General features: G+C 46.2%; 1 protein-coding gene and 1 long non-coding RNA gene across 10 annotated transcripts; one reads left to right on the top strand and one right to left on the bottom strand.

Annotated features, from left to right (window-relative positions):
• On the bottom strand, positions 1-6,178 carry LOC120962052 (uncharacterized). 2 transcript variants are annotated; one of them, XR_005752806.2, is made up of 9 exons: positions 5,809-6,178; positions 5,629-5,718; positions 5,408-5,481; positions 4,622-4,752; positions 2,717-2,964; positions 2,289-2,630; positions 1,782-2,025; positions 457-543; positions 1-334 (listed from the first exon to the last, which is right to left on the bottom strand). It is a non-coding gene; the product is annotated as an uncharacterized lncRNA (long non-coding RNA). The 2 variants fall into 2 exon arrangements; XR_005752808.2 differs by having other exon boundaries at positions 2,717-2,783; positions 5,809-6,177.
• A 463-nt stretch (positions 6,179-6,641) lies between these two features.
• LOC109735326 (carbon catabolite-derepressing protein kinase-like) lies at positions 6,642-13,581 on the top strand. Of its 8 annotated transcripts, none has more exons than XM_045233907.2 (11): positions 7,014-7,589; positions 9,777-9,965; positions 10,227-10,420; positions 11,027-11,209; positions 11,303-11,434; positions 11,579-11,764; positions 12,104-12,193; positions 12,266-12,349; positions 12,436-12,576; positions 12,652-12,888; positions 13,237-13,581. In XM_045233907.2, the coding sequence occupies exons 1-11, from the start codon at positions 7,469-7,471 to the stop codon at positions 13,348-13,350; spliced, it is 1,671 nt and encodes a 556-aa protein (XP_045089842.1). In that variant the 5' UTR covers positions 7,014-7,468; the 3' UTR covers positions 13,351-13,581. The 8 variants fall into 8 exon arrangements, with proteins under 8 accessions (XP_040241814.1, XP_040241813.1, XP_045089842.1 ...); XM_045233906.1 differs by having other exon boundaries at positions 7,016-7,589; positions 12,101-12,193; XM_045233908.1 differs by having other exon boundaries at positions 7,017-7,589; positions 12,655-12,888.
• The last annotated feature ends 870 nt before the right edge of the window (positions 13,582-14,451 follow it).

Below are 14,451 nucleotides of genomic sequence, written 5' to 3'. Positions count from 1 at the left end.
TTAGCATTTTTCAATTGGCATAACACAATTGCGTGAACTCAGCTTAGTGCAGTGACAATTTATTCATTTGGTACTGAGTAGAAATTTAGCATGGAATTATCAATACAAACCACTACAGTGTATACTGGCACACTAAGATAGTTCCCCATCAAAGCACTACATATATAGCCGCACTTCCAGCTCTTGGCCTCCTTGTCCGTCTCTCCAGCGTCGCGCACCAAGAGGACGACGATGAAGATGCCACAGATTACTTGGTCTCCTCGTCCGTATCCTCGGCTCCACACGCCGAGAGAAGAGCACGAAGGCACAGACTGCTCGACCTCGTCTGTGTCTCCTACGCCACGCGCGATGGTGCGAGGACGACGACAGCGCCAAAATGGGACATAACAGGTTACTACACAGGATTAAGGCTATAGTTCATGTGTGCTGGGAGACAAGTAGCCATATGATACATACCTGATCCAAAAGGTTGTATTTGCAGTAGGTGCCCCTCAAAGCACAAACTGAAGCCGCCGCCGTCGCAACTACAAGATTCTTTGCAGCCTGTGATACAAACACTAATAAAAATCTAGCCAGCCGGATAATATATTTGGTATTAAACAACAGTGACAACAAATGCAATCCATAAATTAAGTGGCTCAAAACTGGCAACCCAACACATGAGTAAAGCGGTGCCGATCTGAAACGCAGTGCCTGAAGTAACATGTATTTAAAAAAGGCTTGTGTTCCGTTGGACATGAAAAACCTCGTGATTCCCTAGCTGGACAAACATAGCGAGATGATAAGGAAAAATCAGCACAAGGAAAGAAAAGAAACATATTTATTTATAGTTTTATACCCTAACCCAGTCGCCCCAGCCCTGGGTACACCCAGTCTTAGTTCAGATGGATCTGTGTTATACTATCATGCATGTGATTTCTAGGCACACCAATCATACACATACGGCATACGACCATACATGAGATGGTCAAACCAGTTCTGAACATGCTAATGCAACCATAAAAATGCCATGGACGATAAGCAGCAGGCAAAAAAAAGTTGAATTCTAGTGAGCTGCAGATTTATATCTTGTTTATGGATCATCAAGTTAAACAAAGCATCTGTAACTTTGTCAGGAGACTGTAATTTTTCCCAGTGAAATTTGTTGCATGGGTTGCCTTTCACATATCTAAAAGGGAACCAAAAGCCCTGAACGTCAAAATGCTTGCAAGTACTGGAGAGATAAGACATATAATACTATTTTGAAAGACAACTTGGATGGTCTAGAACCAGAAATTCACAACATTTAACATTGGCTAAAGGACATGATCAAATTAGTGGTACACAAATGTTCCATTTCTAAAACCAAAACAATGTTCAGCGGCCACCGCCAGCAAACCTGTAGGGTTGAGCGGCATGCTTTTTATGGTTTGATTGATGTAGCATCTTTCTTCTAATTCAGATTATTATATTAACTCTAAAATTGTGTTCCTGTCATATGTTACTTTCCTCCGACCTGTATGATCTCAGTTCACTAACCTGAAAAGGATTTAACAAACAAAGTACTGAATGCAGCAATTACAGTTTGAACTTGATATTATCATATACAGGCAGGAGAGGTATGCTACTTCATTTACTGCTTGCTATAGCCAAAAGGCACTGCTACATGTACTTTCTAATAATAGAAATAACCAGAACCAATACAATATTCAGAATATTAATAAGCAGAGATAACATCAAATAATGTATTGCCACCCTGAAGTTCAAGACAGGTTATGTGTATGAGTAAACATGGGACATACCTCACCCCCTTCAACAGATACATTTCATTTTGAATGTACAACCCATAGCAATCACCGTCTTTTTCGGAATAATCTGTACAAGCCTATTGATATTGTTGGCTTTGACATTCACAATCCAAAGAGCCACCATAGGTGTGTCCCTCAGGCACCATAAAAGGGTATGTAGAATAACAACAACCAACATCATGTAATCCGAGATAATGACAGTACTACTGAAATTTTGAAGCCCCATATTCATACTTCTCTGCATAGGAAAGCAATTAGTACCTTATGGCTTATTAAAATACTCTCTGTTTCATGAGATGATCAAAAGATGAACTATTTGCCTGTTTGGTTATCAAACCAAGCTTTTAAAATTCTGTCAACGCATTTTTCTGCTATACAGTCATAAGACAGTGTGGTATGCCAATATGTTCTTTGTTTTATTATGGCCCATGCATGAAAACATAAAGATACTGACGAGGAGGATCTGATTGGGTCAGATCAACAGAAGTAATGACGACTTACATATCAAGGAGGTCCTCGACCTCTTCGTCAGTGGTGATGGCAACCTCCTCAAGGCTCACGATGGGAGCGATTTGAATGTCAATGTTCTCTTGCTCACCGCCGGTTGGCAACCGCGTGAGGAATACCATGGTGACACCCGAGGGAAGTGGCTGGTTGGCATCGGCTGCGGGGTAAAGTCGTCCTCCTTGCTGGCCACTTAGCCAGATCCAGCCGCCACCGTCGCCATCTCTCTCCGCGCTGAGGAAGGCAAGGACGAGGTGCGCCACCCCTGCTTCGGCAGGTGAGGTGGGGGCGGTACGGGGATGGAGAAACACATAGACACAACCCAAATTGAGCAAAAATCTACACAGAGACAAACGACAGCAAAATCAGATCAATTCTTCATGTACTTTAAAATCTTCATGTACTTTAAAATAGAAGTAAATTACCTGATCTGTTGTTACCTCAGTTTCAGCAGATTCTCTCTTAACTCTCGCATTCTGAGTACTGCTTCTCCTACAACAGAAAATGGCATGCATCAGAAGTTCAGAACACATGGTATTGATATAAATAATCACCTAAACGACTAAGGAACCAAATAAAGAGAACACCCTTCAAAGTCCTCTAGAGGCTTGGCATAATCCATTTCCACATCAGAATCAGCATGATGTCTTTCATCGGGTCTCGTGGTCTTCATCTTGATGTACCCAACACAAATGCGACTTAGCCAATATATGATAGACTGCTAGCATGCTACTTCTGAAGCTACAACTATAGTCAATAAGCATTAGTGATCACATCTAAAGCTAACTAAGGTGGGTCACCTGCATCAGAACAACCTGCTCTTCATCACATGGTCGAGCTATTAGGGTGACAAAAACACTCCACCACACACCACAAAATTGGCATTAACAAATATTTACTTGTTTTCGTATATTTCTTTGAAACAATACTGCATACATATATATCTGTTTGCATATATTTCTTCAAAACAGGAAATAACAAGATACGAAGCTACACGGCATACTTTGAGGTTTGGCTGAAAGGTTTGTGACTTAAGAGCATCTCCAATAGTCGTACCAAAAGACGCGCGCGCGGGGTAAACCGGCTTTTTAGCGCGCGCGGGACGTTTTCACGCGCTCCAGCGGTGGCGGGAAACGATTGCGCGCGTGGGGAAAAGGCAGCAGCGCACACGCTAGATTTGGCGCACCGCGTCCGGCGCGCCTATAAATTGCAGCGCCCTCTGCCGCTCTCTCTCGCTCCCTCTACCGCTTCCTCTCCTCGCCGCCGACACGACACCACCGCGCCACCATGTCGCCTCGACGCCGAGGAGCTTCGGGCTACCACGGCGTCCGCGTGCATCCGTCCGACACCTACTCCGCCGAGATTCGGTCAAGCGGTGGCGTGCGCCTCGGCCTCGGAACCTTCGACACCGCCCAGGATGGCGCCTGCGTGTACGACGCTGCGGCGTGGCGCTTCCGACGATCCCGTTGGGACATGAACTTCATCGATGTGGTGACGCGGGAGCGGGCACTGGAGTTGGCGCCTTTCCCGCGGCTTAGCACCGATGAGGATCGTCACAAGAACTGGAGGCGGGAGCGCCGTCTCAGCCTGGCCGAGATGGACGAGGAAGCCATGGCACTGTGGAGCCAACACTTCCCGCAAGACATCATCAACGAGGAACAGTTCTTCACCGAGAGGACGGCGGAGAGGGAGGAGAGAAGGAAGGAGCGAGCCGCCTATCGCGAGGACAAGCAAACTCGGAAGGCGGTCGCTAAATTCAATATCAAGCTAAAAGATGCATCGTCCTGGGACTCCAGCGACGAGCGATTCCTTGACGCCTACGCTCAGATGTCAGAGGAGGACATCACCGAGGCAGAGTCCGAGTCGGAGAATGACGAGTAGTAGTAGTTTTTCGTTTTATTTTGTATCGTAGAAGCAGGCTATGTGACGAACTATGAACTATCTCAATCATAGGAGAAGACTATGAACTATCTACGCACTACTTTGTATCGTAGAAGCGGGCTATGTGCCAAACTATCTCCATATTTGTACTATCTGAACCAAATATGTATCGAATCGCAGTTCACATAGGGGAAAAAAAGATGAAATATAGCGCGCCTGCTGGAGCGGCTCGGGCGCGCTTTATTTTGCGGCGGCCGCTGGAGCCACCGCACCGCCGCGCGCAAAACCTGGCTCACCCGGCGCTGTATTCTGATTTTTAGCGCGTTGCGCGTTGCGCGGCTGTTGGAGATGCTCTAACAAAGCATCGGTTAATATTACATGTCCAACTCGACTTCTTAGGGTCATTTATCCTGTAGTGAATAATCCAAACAAATGTAAGATGGAATTACCATTAGGTCATCAACATCAATCGTCAGGAACATCAGTTGAGGTCTTGAGGATAATTCTTTGACATTTCAGCATAAACAGATGCAATGACACGGCATGGCCTACAACACGAAGCGTTGAAGTTTTCCACAACCTACAAAAGAAATCGATGAGTGTATATATCCACCGTTGATGTATGGACTTTGATCGAAGTAAAATGCCTATAATCAATTCAGTCAATGGAACCTAGGTTAAGCTTTTGGATATTACTTTGATTTCATAATAGCAAAGACATGTCAACATATCAACACACACACACACACACACAAGCTCAGTTCTTGTTTTAATGTGCACATTACAGCAGAATTGATTTGAAATCCACCTTCACACAGTCACACATAACAATCTTGCTCAAAATCTCTAACAAGAAAAATATGAACCAACCGAACTATCTTGCTTGGAACCTTATACAAGAAAATCTACAGTACACTGGTATTTGTTGTTTCTCTGTAGATAACTAAATTTTAAACGTCAGCAACAAGTTCAGTTAAGTTCATTTCCTATTAAAGCGTACAACACAGCTCAATTGATTTCAAATTCATCTTTATTCAGCGGCACATAACATTCTTTCTCAGAATCTCTAGTTACAAAAAGAAGAACGAACTGAACAATCTCGCTGTCGAGGTACACATAACAATTCTCCTCAGAATCTCTAAGAAGAAGAAGAAGAAGGACGAACTTGCTTCAAATCTAATACAAGAAAAAGCACAATAAACTGAAGGGGCAAGGAAAAGCGCTGAAAATCGAACCTCAACAGAAAGATGACCCTTTGAGCAGATGAAACAGCAAGGCAAATCTGACGACGATCCGATTAGTGCGATTTCTGAAAAAAGAAAAACAAATTTAACGTATCACAGTGAGGGGTCATAAGATCAAACAGTTCATGAGCGTGAATGAAGTGACACGGGTACGAACCAAAAATCGACACAGAAACATCCATGGATACGCATCAGTAGAGCACAAACCATACCTTGGAGACGATGACAGACACATAATTCATTGATGAACAAGATCAGCTATCGATGAAGAACTACAGCTCTCACACTCAACCAACAACCACCTGCAACGACAGAACATCCACGACCACTAAGCACAGCAGCAATAGATCCGAAAAAGAGAAGAATATCGGGTAAGGGAGGGGCAATCTCACCTTCATGGTGGTCTACAGAAGCAGTGCAGCGGCGGGTGGAGTGAGGCCGAACGACGAACAGAGGACGAGAGGCTCGTGCGGGGAGGTGGAAGAGGAAGCCGAGGTCGAGCGCACACACGAGAACAGGCGTCGGAGGCGGTGGTTGTCGTGGCGGCGGCTGCAGCGGCGGTGGCGGCTTCTACCCCGTTCGCCACGGCGACCACCAACTTGACTGGCCTCGACGGCGACAGGTGGCGAAGCCGGCGATGGCCGGTGGAGACGAGGCAGCAGGGGCAGTGGCAGGAGCGCCTGTCTGCGGTAGTTCACGAGGTGGCGCCGACGGCGGCGGTGGTAACCCTAGACAAGAGGAAAAGGGAAAAGAAGGGACCGTGGCGGCTCGATTTTGTTTCTCTCGTTGTGTACAGTAAAAATCAACACAGTATCTTTCCTGCCCAACCCACGCCATCGACGTGGTATACACGAGGAGGCGCGCGACTGTTAATGGGTTTAATTTTGCATCGGCGCCGCGTCATCGGCGACCGAAAAGCGTCTCTGTCGTCCATCATGTTCCTATACCGTCCAAATCAACCGATGACGGACGGAGAGGAATCGATCGACACACGCGACGCATTGCAAACGGAAGGAGAGAAAAACGGGCGGGGCCGGGAAACGACAGAAGAGACAGAGGAAGACAGCCAGAGTGAGAGCCAAACGGCCGGGACGCAAGTGCGAGGTGATCGAGCACAGCAAGAGGTCAGCTAGCGGTGCCAGAGGGAGCCGACACGTGTAGTACGCAAGCGCGATGGTGATGCTGACGCTCACCTTTCCTTTTCCCCGATTACGCCGCCCCCGCCTAAGCAGCTCTCTTGCCTAATAAAGCCTCCACCCCACCACCGGGGAAGAACAACCAGCCGATTGACCCCAAAAACCTCTCTCGATTCGTGGCCGTCTCCACTCCACTGGGCCGGCGCTCTTGTCGCCTCCCTCTATCCACGGGATTTGGCCAGGACTCCAGGTAATTAAGGTAATCGCCCGGACTAGCATTCACCTCATCATGCTCGGACTTGAAAGTCTTGATTGCTGATTGATTGGTTAATTAGTTGGTTTATTATTGATTGATCGGCTGGTCGATCCATCTCACTTCCCCCAAATTTACCCTATATATGATCGAAAAGATCCCACAAGACTATCCTGAATCTCAGTCCGCACCCTCCCTGAGCCCTCCCCCTTCCCTCCCTCCTAGCCGCCGTCGTTGGCGTCCGGCGCCGGGCCTGGCCGGGCGCTGGCAGCGGCGGCCGCTAGCCATTCCCCTGTCGGATCTCGCTCACGCGGGGCGGTGCGGCGCCGCAGGGTGCTCCTAGGCGGTGGTGGTCCGGCGCGGCGGCGGGGATCTCCGGTGTGGTAGCGGGGCGATCTACTAGGCGGCGGCGCGGCCGTTGGCAGCGGGGTGACGCGGCGGCGCGATCTGGCAGCGCCTGCTCGGCCCAGATCTAGGCCCTTCGGGCCCCATCTGGGTCTGGGCGGGCCAGCTGCTGGGAGGGTCGTCGGCGTGGCTTTCGGGAGGCGGAGGAGCGGCGATGGGTGGGTCGATGCTAGCGGCGCTGGTGCCGCCCCGCTGCAGCATGGCCGGCGAGGCTTTGCGGGCCTGATTTAGGCCTTGCCGGGCCAAGGGTGGCCTGGTATGCCCCACTGCTCCATACGAACGGCGACCATGATGGTGCCGGAGGCATGGGCCTCCCACACGACGGCGGTGGAGATAGTTCCCTCCCGCGCGGCTCCGGTGCTGCTGCTCCCGTCGCTTGGTGCGTCTCTCTCTCTATCCTCTTGGCCTCGTGGTGATGATCTTAGTAAGGCTGCGTGGGTGGTGTCAAGACCACGGTGGCGCATGCTAGTGGGCGGCGAGGTGGCTGGTTGGCTCCAGCCCGGTTGGTCAGTGGGGTTAGGAGTGCGGCAGAAATCCCTCCCTTGCCGACTCTTCTGGCTTCGATGTGGTGACACGGGTGCCGCCATCCCTTCCTAGAGGTTGTCGGAGGTATCCATCCCCCACTCTCTTTCCCATGCCGGGGCAAACCCTAGGACACGTCCGGGCAGTAGCATCGTCGGCGTCGCATCCCTTTTTAGAGGTGTTGCTTGGTATGCGATAGATCGGAGCCTTGGTCCGTGGTGGGCTGATTCCAGAGCATAGTAGCCTGGTTCACGGTCGGTGGTGCGATCCACGTCCCGGGGTCGATCGACCCCGCTCGAGGGTGGGTCGAGCTGGATTGATTGCCGGATCACGACCCCGATCGATGGATGCTGACCCAGACTGAGGTGCATGATTCCAAGAAGCCAGAATGCAAGATTGCTAGAAACACGTATGAATTCATGGGGAATTGATGGTTACCAGGAAATCGCACTACAAAATACTGAACTTCGCCGGCAGCTAGCCTGCCAGAGTCTCGGAATTCGAGCTGTACGCCGCGGTATGCGGCATCTCCCGTCCCGCACTCCCGCTACCAACATTGGTATGACCTTACGTGAGCTGCGAGACGCTTGGATTCCGACGCCGATTAGGGAAGTTCGAGGCAGAAGAATGGTGGGAAGGGCAAACATGAGAGGGTTCAGGCTAACGGTGGGAGGCTTGGAGCTTGATCCTTGCCAGACTGGTGCTTTGAAGATGAATCGATAGAGGACGAACTTGGATTTGGGGATAATTGGCTGAGAAACTCTTCATGGGAAAGTAATAATGGCAGATGAGAAAAATCACGCCATAAGGGCTGACTTGTGGCCCATTTACTCTCGAGCCCGAGCGGGGTTTTTCCATCCGCAATATAAGGTAATACATCATTGCAGATTGTAAAGGGGATTCCTTCCCCCCAACTTCATCGGGATGTGTGCCATGACCCTTGTATCGTACCGAGGTCATCGACCCGAAGCCCTTTGGATCGCGACCCGCGTCCCCGATTAGCGTTCCGAAGATGTATACCCCTTGTTGAACAACGTCCTGCAGGGGTGTCAAGCCGCGACCCTCGACCCCGTTCCTCGCCCCGGATTCTTGGCAACTATGTCCCAGAGCGCGCAGCGGTGGCGGGTCATCCGTGCTTTGTCGATTTGCCGTTGTTGGCATTTATTTCTTCTTTTTTGTTATTTTCTTTTCTTTTGGACTTGTTGTGCTACTCGCTCCAGCGGTGTTGGTTGTTTTATAATACAAAGCGGGGAACCTTTTTTCGGCAAAAGATCCTACAGAGCGATGGGATTCTAATTCTGATGCTGATACCGTCGTACGTGTAGTTCTTGTGTGAACAGTTATTGAGTAGTACTAGTACCAGATTCATGTGTTAGCTCATTCATTGTTGCATGACTGCATTTCTTGTATGTCTCTTCCATGTTTACCACACACATATATATATGCCTAGTTATGGTATTAATTTTCGAACCTTTTCAAGAATATTTGTGTGTTAACCCACTAGCTAGGATTCTAGTATGTGTTATGTGTCTTCGCACCAGGGCCGGGCATCCAAAGTACGAGCGAGCATTATCGGTGGTTGTTATCCCAACCATCCTTGCCAGAATTGATACATTGCATATCAGGAAAGGCCTATAGTCATTAGTGCTGCGTGTCCAAGCATTTTTATGGTAGTATATTATGATCCTACTCGATCCATACAAGATAGTACTTGTTGGTTGCCGATCATGTCACTGAACCATACTTCAGCGATCGAATATGCTGTGGCTCTCCCTATTTGAGAAGGAATCTTCACCCATTTCATTAACCTTTAATTGAACCACAATTGCCCTCGCCAGTCATGTCCCATAGTGGTCATTTATGGTCAGCCCACTCATTTAACACTCATGGCCGGTCTCTAAGAAGTGACATGCTGTAAATATTTCATGTTATTCATGATCAGTATATTCAGCGTAACTCGTGTTTCACCAGTTCGATCAACTTGTGTCTGAACTATAAAACTGTTTACTGAATCACATATATTGTTTCTCTTGTTTTGGCATAGTGAAAATGGATGGGAACACTAGAGGAGGTGGACATTCTGAAGCATTGAAGAGCTACAATCTGGGCAAAACATTAGGTGCAGGCACATTTGGAAAAGTGATGATTGCAGAGCATAAACTTACAGGACACAAAGTTGCTATAAAGATTCTGAACCGTCGTAAAATGAAAACTATGGTAATGGAAGAGAAAGGTATGCCTCCTTCTCCTTGTACATTAGACTTGCTTGTTCAGGATTTCGAGTTATCTGCTTTCAGAGTGCTTGTCAGACTTGTGGGTATGTTCCTGATTCCCACTTGATCATTTAGTCGAGATAATGTACATTAGCATATGATACATTCGGCTTTAGTTAAGAAGAAAGTTCACCTCGTGTGTTGTTGCTGCGAGTTACTAGAATTTGCAGCTGCAATGTCTAACACTTTACTTCTATTGTTTTCTCATATCTTGTTTCCAGCAAATAGAGAAATAAAGATATTGAGGCTGTTCATTGACTTCATTCACCCTCATATCATCCGGATTTATGAGGTCATTGAAACACCAATGGATATATTTGTTGTGATGGAATATTGCCCGAATGGCGAGCTATTGGACTACATTGTTGAGAAAAGGCGGTTACAGGAAGATGAGGCTCGTCGAATCTTCCAGCAGGTGCCTTTTCTGCTCTTGGCATGTCGGAACACACGTTTTGGGAATTAAAATATGTTGAGCTTCTTATTTCAATTCGTGAAATGTATGGACATGCTTGCTAGTTGTCCACCTTCCTCACGTGCTTGCTGTGCAAATCACGATCAACTTTCTTGGTTTGCATAAGTTTTACCGATAACAATTTTTTTCGGGAGGGGCCGGAAAAACACGATTTCCGGAAAATGACAGAATACTCAGATTTTTTTCACATGAAATTTTCAAACGAATTTTGAATTAAAAAATTTATAGCGTCTAAGTAAATTATATTTAAGTTCATTGGTTTTGGTTGATTCTTTGGTTGTTTTTTGTATCATTTGGCATCTTCATCTTCTCATGCCTTGGTTAACTTAGTATCACAAATTAAATCAATTTTTGTTTAAATGCCGTCTTATTCTTCATGCGTTGATTGTCTTAATCTCAGTGCTTAAATGAAATTGTGCTTTAAAACATAAAGAGATGGTATATCCCTTCTGAAGGCGAATATGTAATTTGAAGGGTTGTTTCTGATTCACCGAATGCATATTGAGGTTTTGTCTCAATAGTTTTTTCAATTAAATTTTTGTTGAACAGATTATATCTGGTGTTGAATACTGCCACAAAAACATGGTTGTTCATCGTGATCTAAAGCCAGAAAACCTGTTGCTTGATTCCAAATATAATGTGAAACTTGCTGACTTTGGGTTAAGCAATGTGATGCATGATGGCCATTTTCTGAAGACTAGCTGCGGGACTCCAAACTATGCTGCACCAGAGGTATTCACTTATTTGTATTATTTGATTCCTTATCCTCATGATTCTTCTCACGCATCATCTGGGTTAATAGCTTTAACGATTGTTTCTGCGCAGGTTATCTCAGGTGAATTGTACGCTGGACCTGAGGTTGACGTCTGGAGCTGTGGGGTGATACTTTATACTCCACTTTGTGGTGCTGTTCCATTTGATGATGACAGCATTCCCAAACTGTTCAAAAAGATAAAGGTGTGACAAAACATTTGTAGATTAAGTTCGATCTGACAAGTGTTTACCTTTTTTTTCTGGAAACAACAAATTCATGTATATTAGTTGGATTTTAGAATTCATTTTTTCCTGGAGTTTTGACTCCCCCCATGTTTGGTGTTCCAGGGAGGTTTCTATATCCTTCCAAATCATTTATCAGATCTTGCAATGGATTTGATTGCAAGAATGCTTATTGTTGATCCCATGAAGAGAATCACAATCCGTGAAATTCGAGACCACCCATGGTTTCAGAGTCGCCTTCCACGCCACCTGGCAGTGCCTCCACCAAACACGGCACAACAAGCCAAAATGGTACCCCATCTATTTCACATTCAAGCAACTATCATATCTGCACAGTTAAACTTTTCAGTCTTTATTCACTAATATATACAGGATCTTGGATGGATGATAGGAAAACTAAGATCAATACTTTTGTCATGAAATATTCTCTTTTATGGGCAGAATATCAATGTAATATTTGCAAAGAAAATCAATGGCCATAGTTGTGCCCTTGGTTTCAGAAAGGTCGCATGTCAAGTCTCCTTGCAATGCTGCTCTTTTATTTATCAAAAAATTCGTTTACTATCGAGCATTCAAATGCCGTTTTTATGGCAATGATATGCTGATTTGCTAGATGTTCATTTTCAGAAGATTGATGTAGATACACTTCAAGATGTTGTCAATCTGGGATATGATAAAGATGATGTGTGTGAATCGCTGTGCAATAGGCTCAAAAATGAGGTATATTCAAACAAAAATCTGTGATTCATTCCATTCAGTTTTCATAACTAACTTTATACTATATGTTTCCAGGAAACTGTTGCATATTACTTGCTCTTGGACAATCGGTTCTGGGCTGCTAGTGGCTATTTGGGGGCTGACTATCAACAAGCATTGGTTAGTCCACATTTACATCATCTGTGACCTATTTAATGCACTAAAGGTTTAAGCACTATTAACTTTATGAATGGATGGTTCTCTAGGATAGGAGTTTTAATCAATTTACTCTATCGGAATCAGCAAGCCCAAGTACCAGGTATTATCTTCCAGGAAGTAATGATTCTCAAGGCAGTGGCTTGCGGCCATATTACCGCGTTGAAAGAAAATGGGCTCTTGGGCTCCAGGTCTTGCAAACTGTCCACTTTACTTTGCTTTGTTTTGCACATTCAGCTGTTGATCTAATCCCATCACTTATCCAGCAGTCTCGAGCTCAACCTCATGCGATAATGATTGCGGTTCTAAAAGCACTTAAGGAATTAAATGTCCGTTGGAAGAAGAATGGGGACTACAACATGAAATGCAGGTGGTGCCCTGGGTTTCCTCAGATCAGTGATATGTTGTTGGATGCCAACCACAGATTTGTTGATGACTCTACCATCATGGATAATGGCGGTGTTAACAGGAGGCTACCTGCTGTGATCAAGTTTGAAATCCAGGTGTGCTACACCTTCTACTACTAACGTATTTTTTCACAATAACAAAAAAGGGATTTTCTACTCAATGTCGCCTTCACAGTGGCATCACTAGATAAAATAACAGTTTTCTGGAGCCAATATATTTGATTCATAATTGTTACGAAGTGAGAAAAGTGACCATATGTATCTGCTATTGCGAACAACTATTGTCGACTGACTCATGCATATTGGTAGAAATAACTTCCCATATTTAAAGCTGCACAGTGTTGGTGGGTTCTATGCTTCAGGTGTTAGAAATTACAATTTGCTGGCATGGTACTGTATATACAAGTTGTCTATTTGGTTCTAAACCCTTTATTTTTTCTCCAGCTTTACAAGACCAGGGATGACAAGTACCTGCTAGATATGCATAGAGTTACTGGACCTCAGCTCCTCTTCCTGGAATTTTGTGCGGCCTTCCTTACCAACCTTAGGGTTCTATAGCTACCTCATGTTCTGGTTGAGTGGTGAATAGCAAAACATATGACTGTCCCATGGGTGCGGTTCATTGTCGCAACGGTGAGTAAGTGATGGTGTGCAAGTATATATGTTGTGCGTTTCATCTTCGGTTTACCCAGTCCCTGACAGAGAACCGTGTTTGTTTGAGTGACTAGTCCTGTGTCAAGCACCAAAAAGGTTAAATGGTTGTTATAAATAAGAATTATGTATGGTAAATAGGTTGTGGTGAACCTTTTCTGATTCTGCACGCTGCACCACGTATTGCTGGTGGTGATGCGACAGCACAAGCTTTTGTGTTATCATTGCATGATCTGGTTTGCATTTGCCTTGCTGTTGAACATGGTGATGCTGTGTGCATCTGCAATGCGTGATGGCGGGCATGCGGCATGGCCATAGAGGTGGAAGTGCTGGGCTGCCACGGGGTCCAACGACCGACGGCGGGTGTGCGGGGCGGCGAGATCTTCGTTTGGCGGCCCCGCCGCAATGCTCTGGAGCTCAGGCGTGTTGCGGCGGCTGCGAGGTAATTTTTCTCAGGTGGTTGCGGTCAGGACGGTCATTTTTCTCGGGTGGTTGCATGCGGGCTGTCCTTGACCAGATCAAGAGGGATCTAGTGCCGGTGTGCCGTCTGCGTATAGGCCGAGGGCGGTGAGGGTCACGGGCGTCTGGCTCTACCATGGCCGTCGGTTCTGGATCTAGTGCTGGTGTGCCGTCTGCATATGGGCCGAGGGCAGCGAGGGTCACGGGAGTCTGGCTCTGCCATGGTCGTCGGCTGGTGGAGTAGGCAACATGGCAGTGTCGGTGGTTGGTGTGTGCACAGGACGGCGAGATCGATATCTCACCATGGGAGTGGTGGTGGCTTTCCTTACGGAGAACAATTTGGAGTGGGGGGGGGGGGGGATAATACTGATGATGATAACACTTCATGACAAATTAAGTAATGAGATTTTTTGTCATGATTTACATGTTCATTTCCTTAAAAAACAGTATTTGTTTCACGAAAATCTGTTATTTATTTTCGAAAATAAAGTGTTGATTTACAAGAAAAAAGTGGAGAGAAAAATAAACTGATGGATAACAAAACAAGCA

This window comes from Aegilops tauschii, chromosome 3, assembly GCF_002575655.3.
Source record: "Aegilops tauschii subsp. strangulata cultivar AL8/78 chromosome 3, Aet v6.0, whole genome shotgun sequence".
Taxonomy (NCBI): domain Eukaryota; kingdom Viridiplantae; phylum Streptophyta; class Magnoliopsida; order Poales; family Poaceae; genus Aegilops; species Aegilops tauschii.
This window is presented reverse-complemented; position numbering and strand designations above follow the sequence as displayed.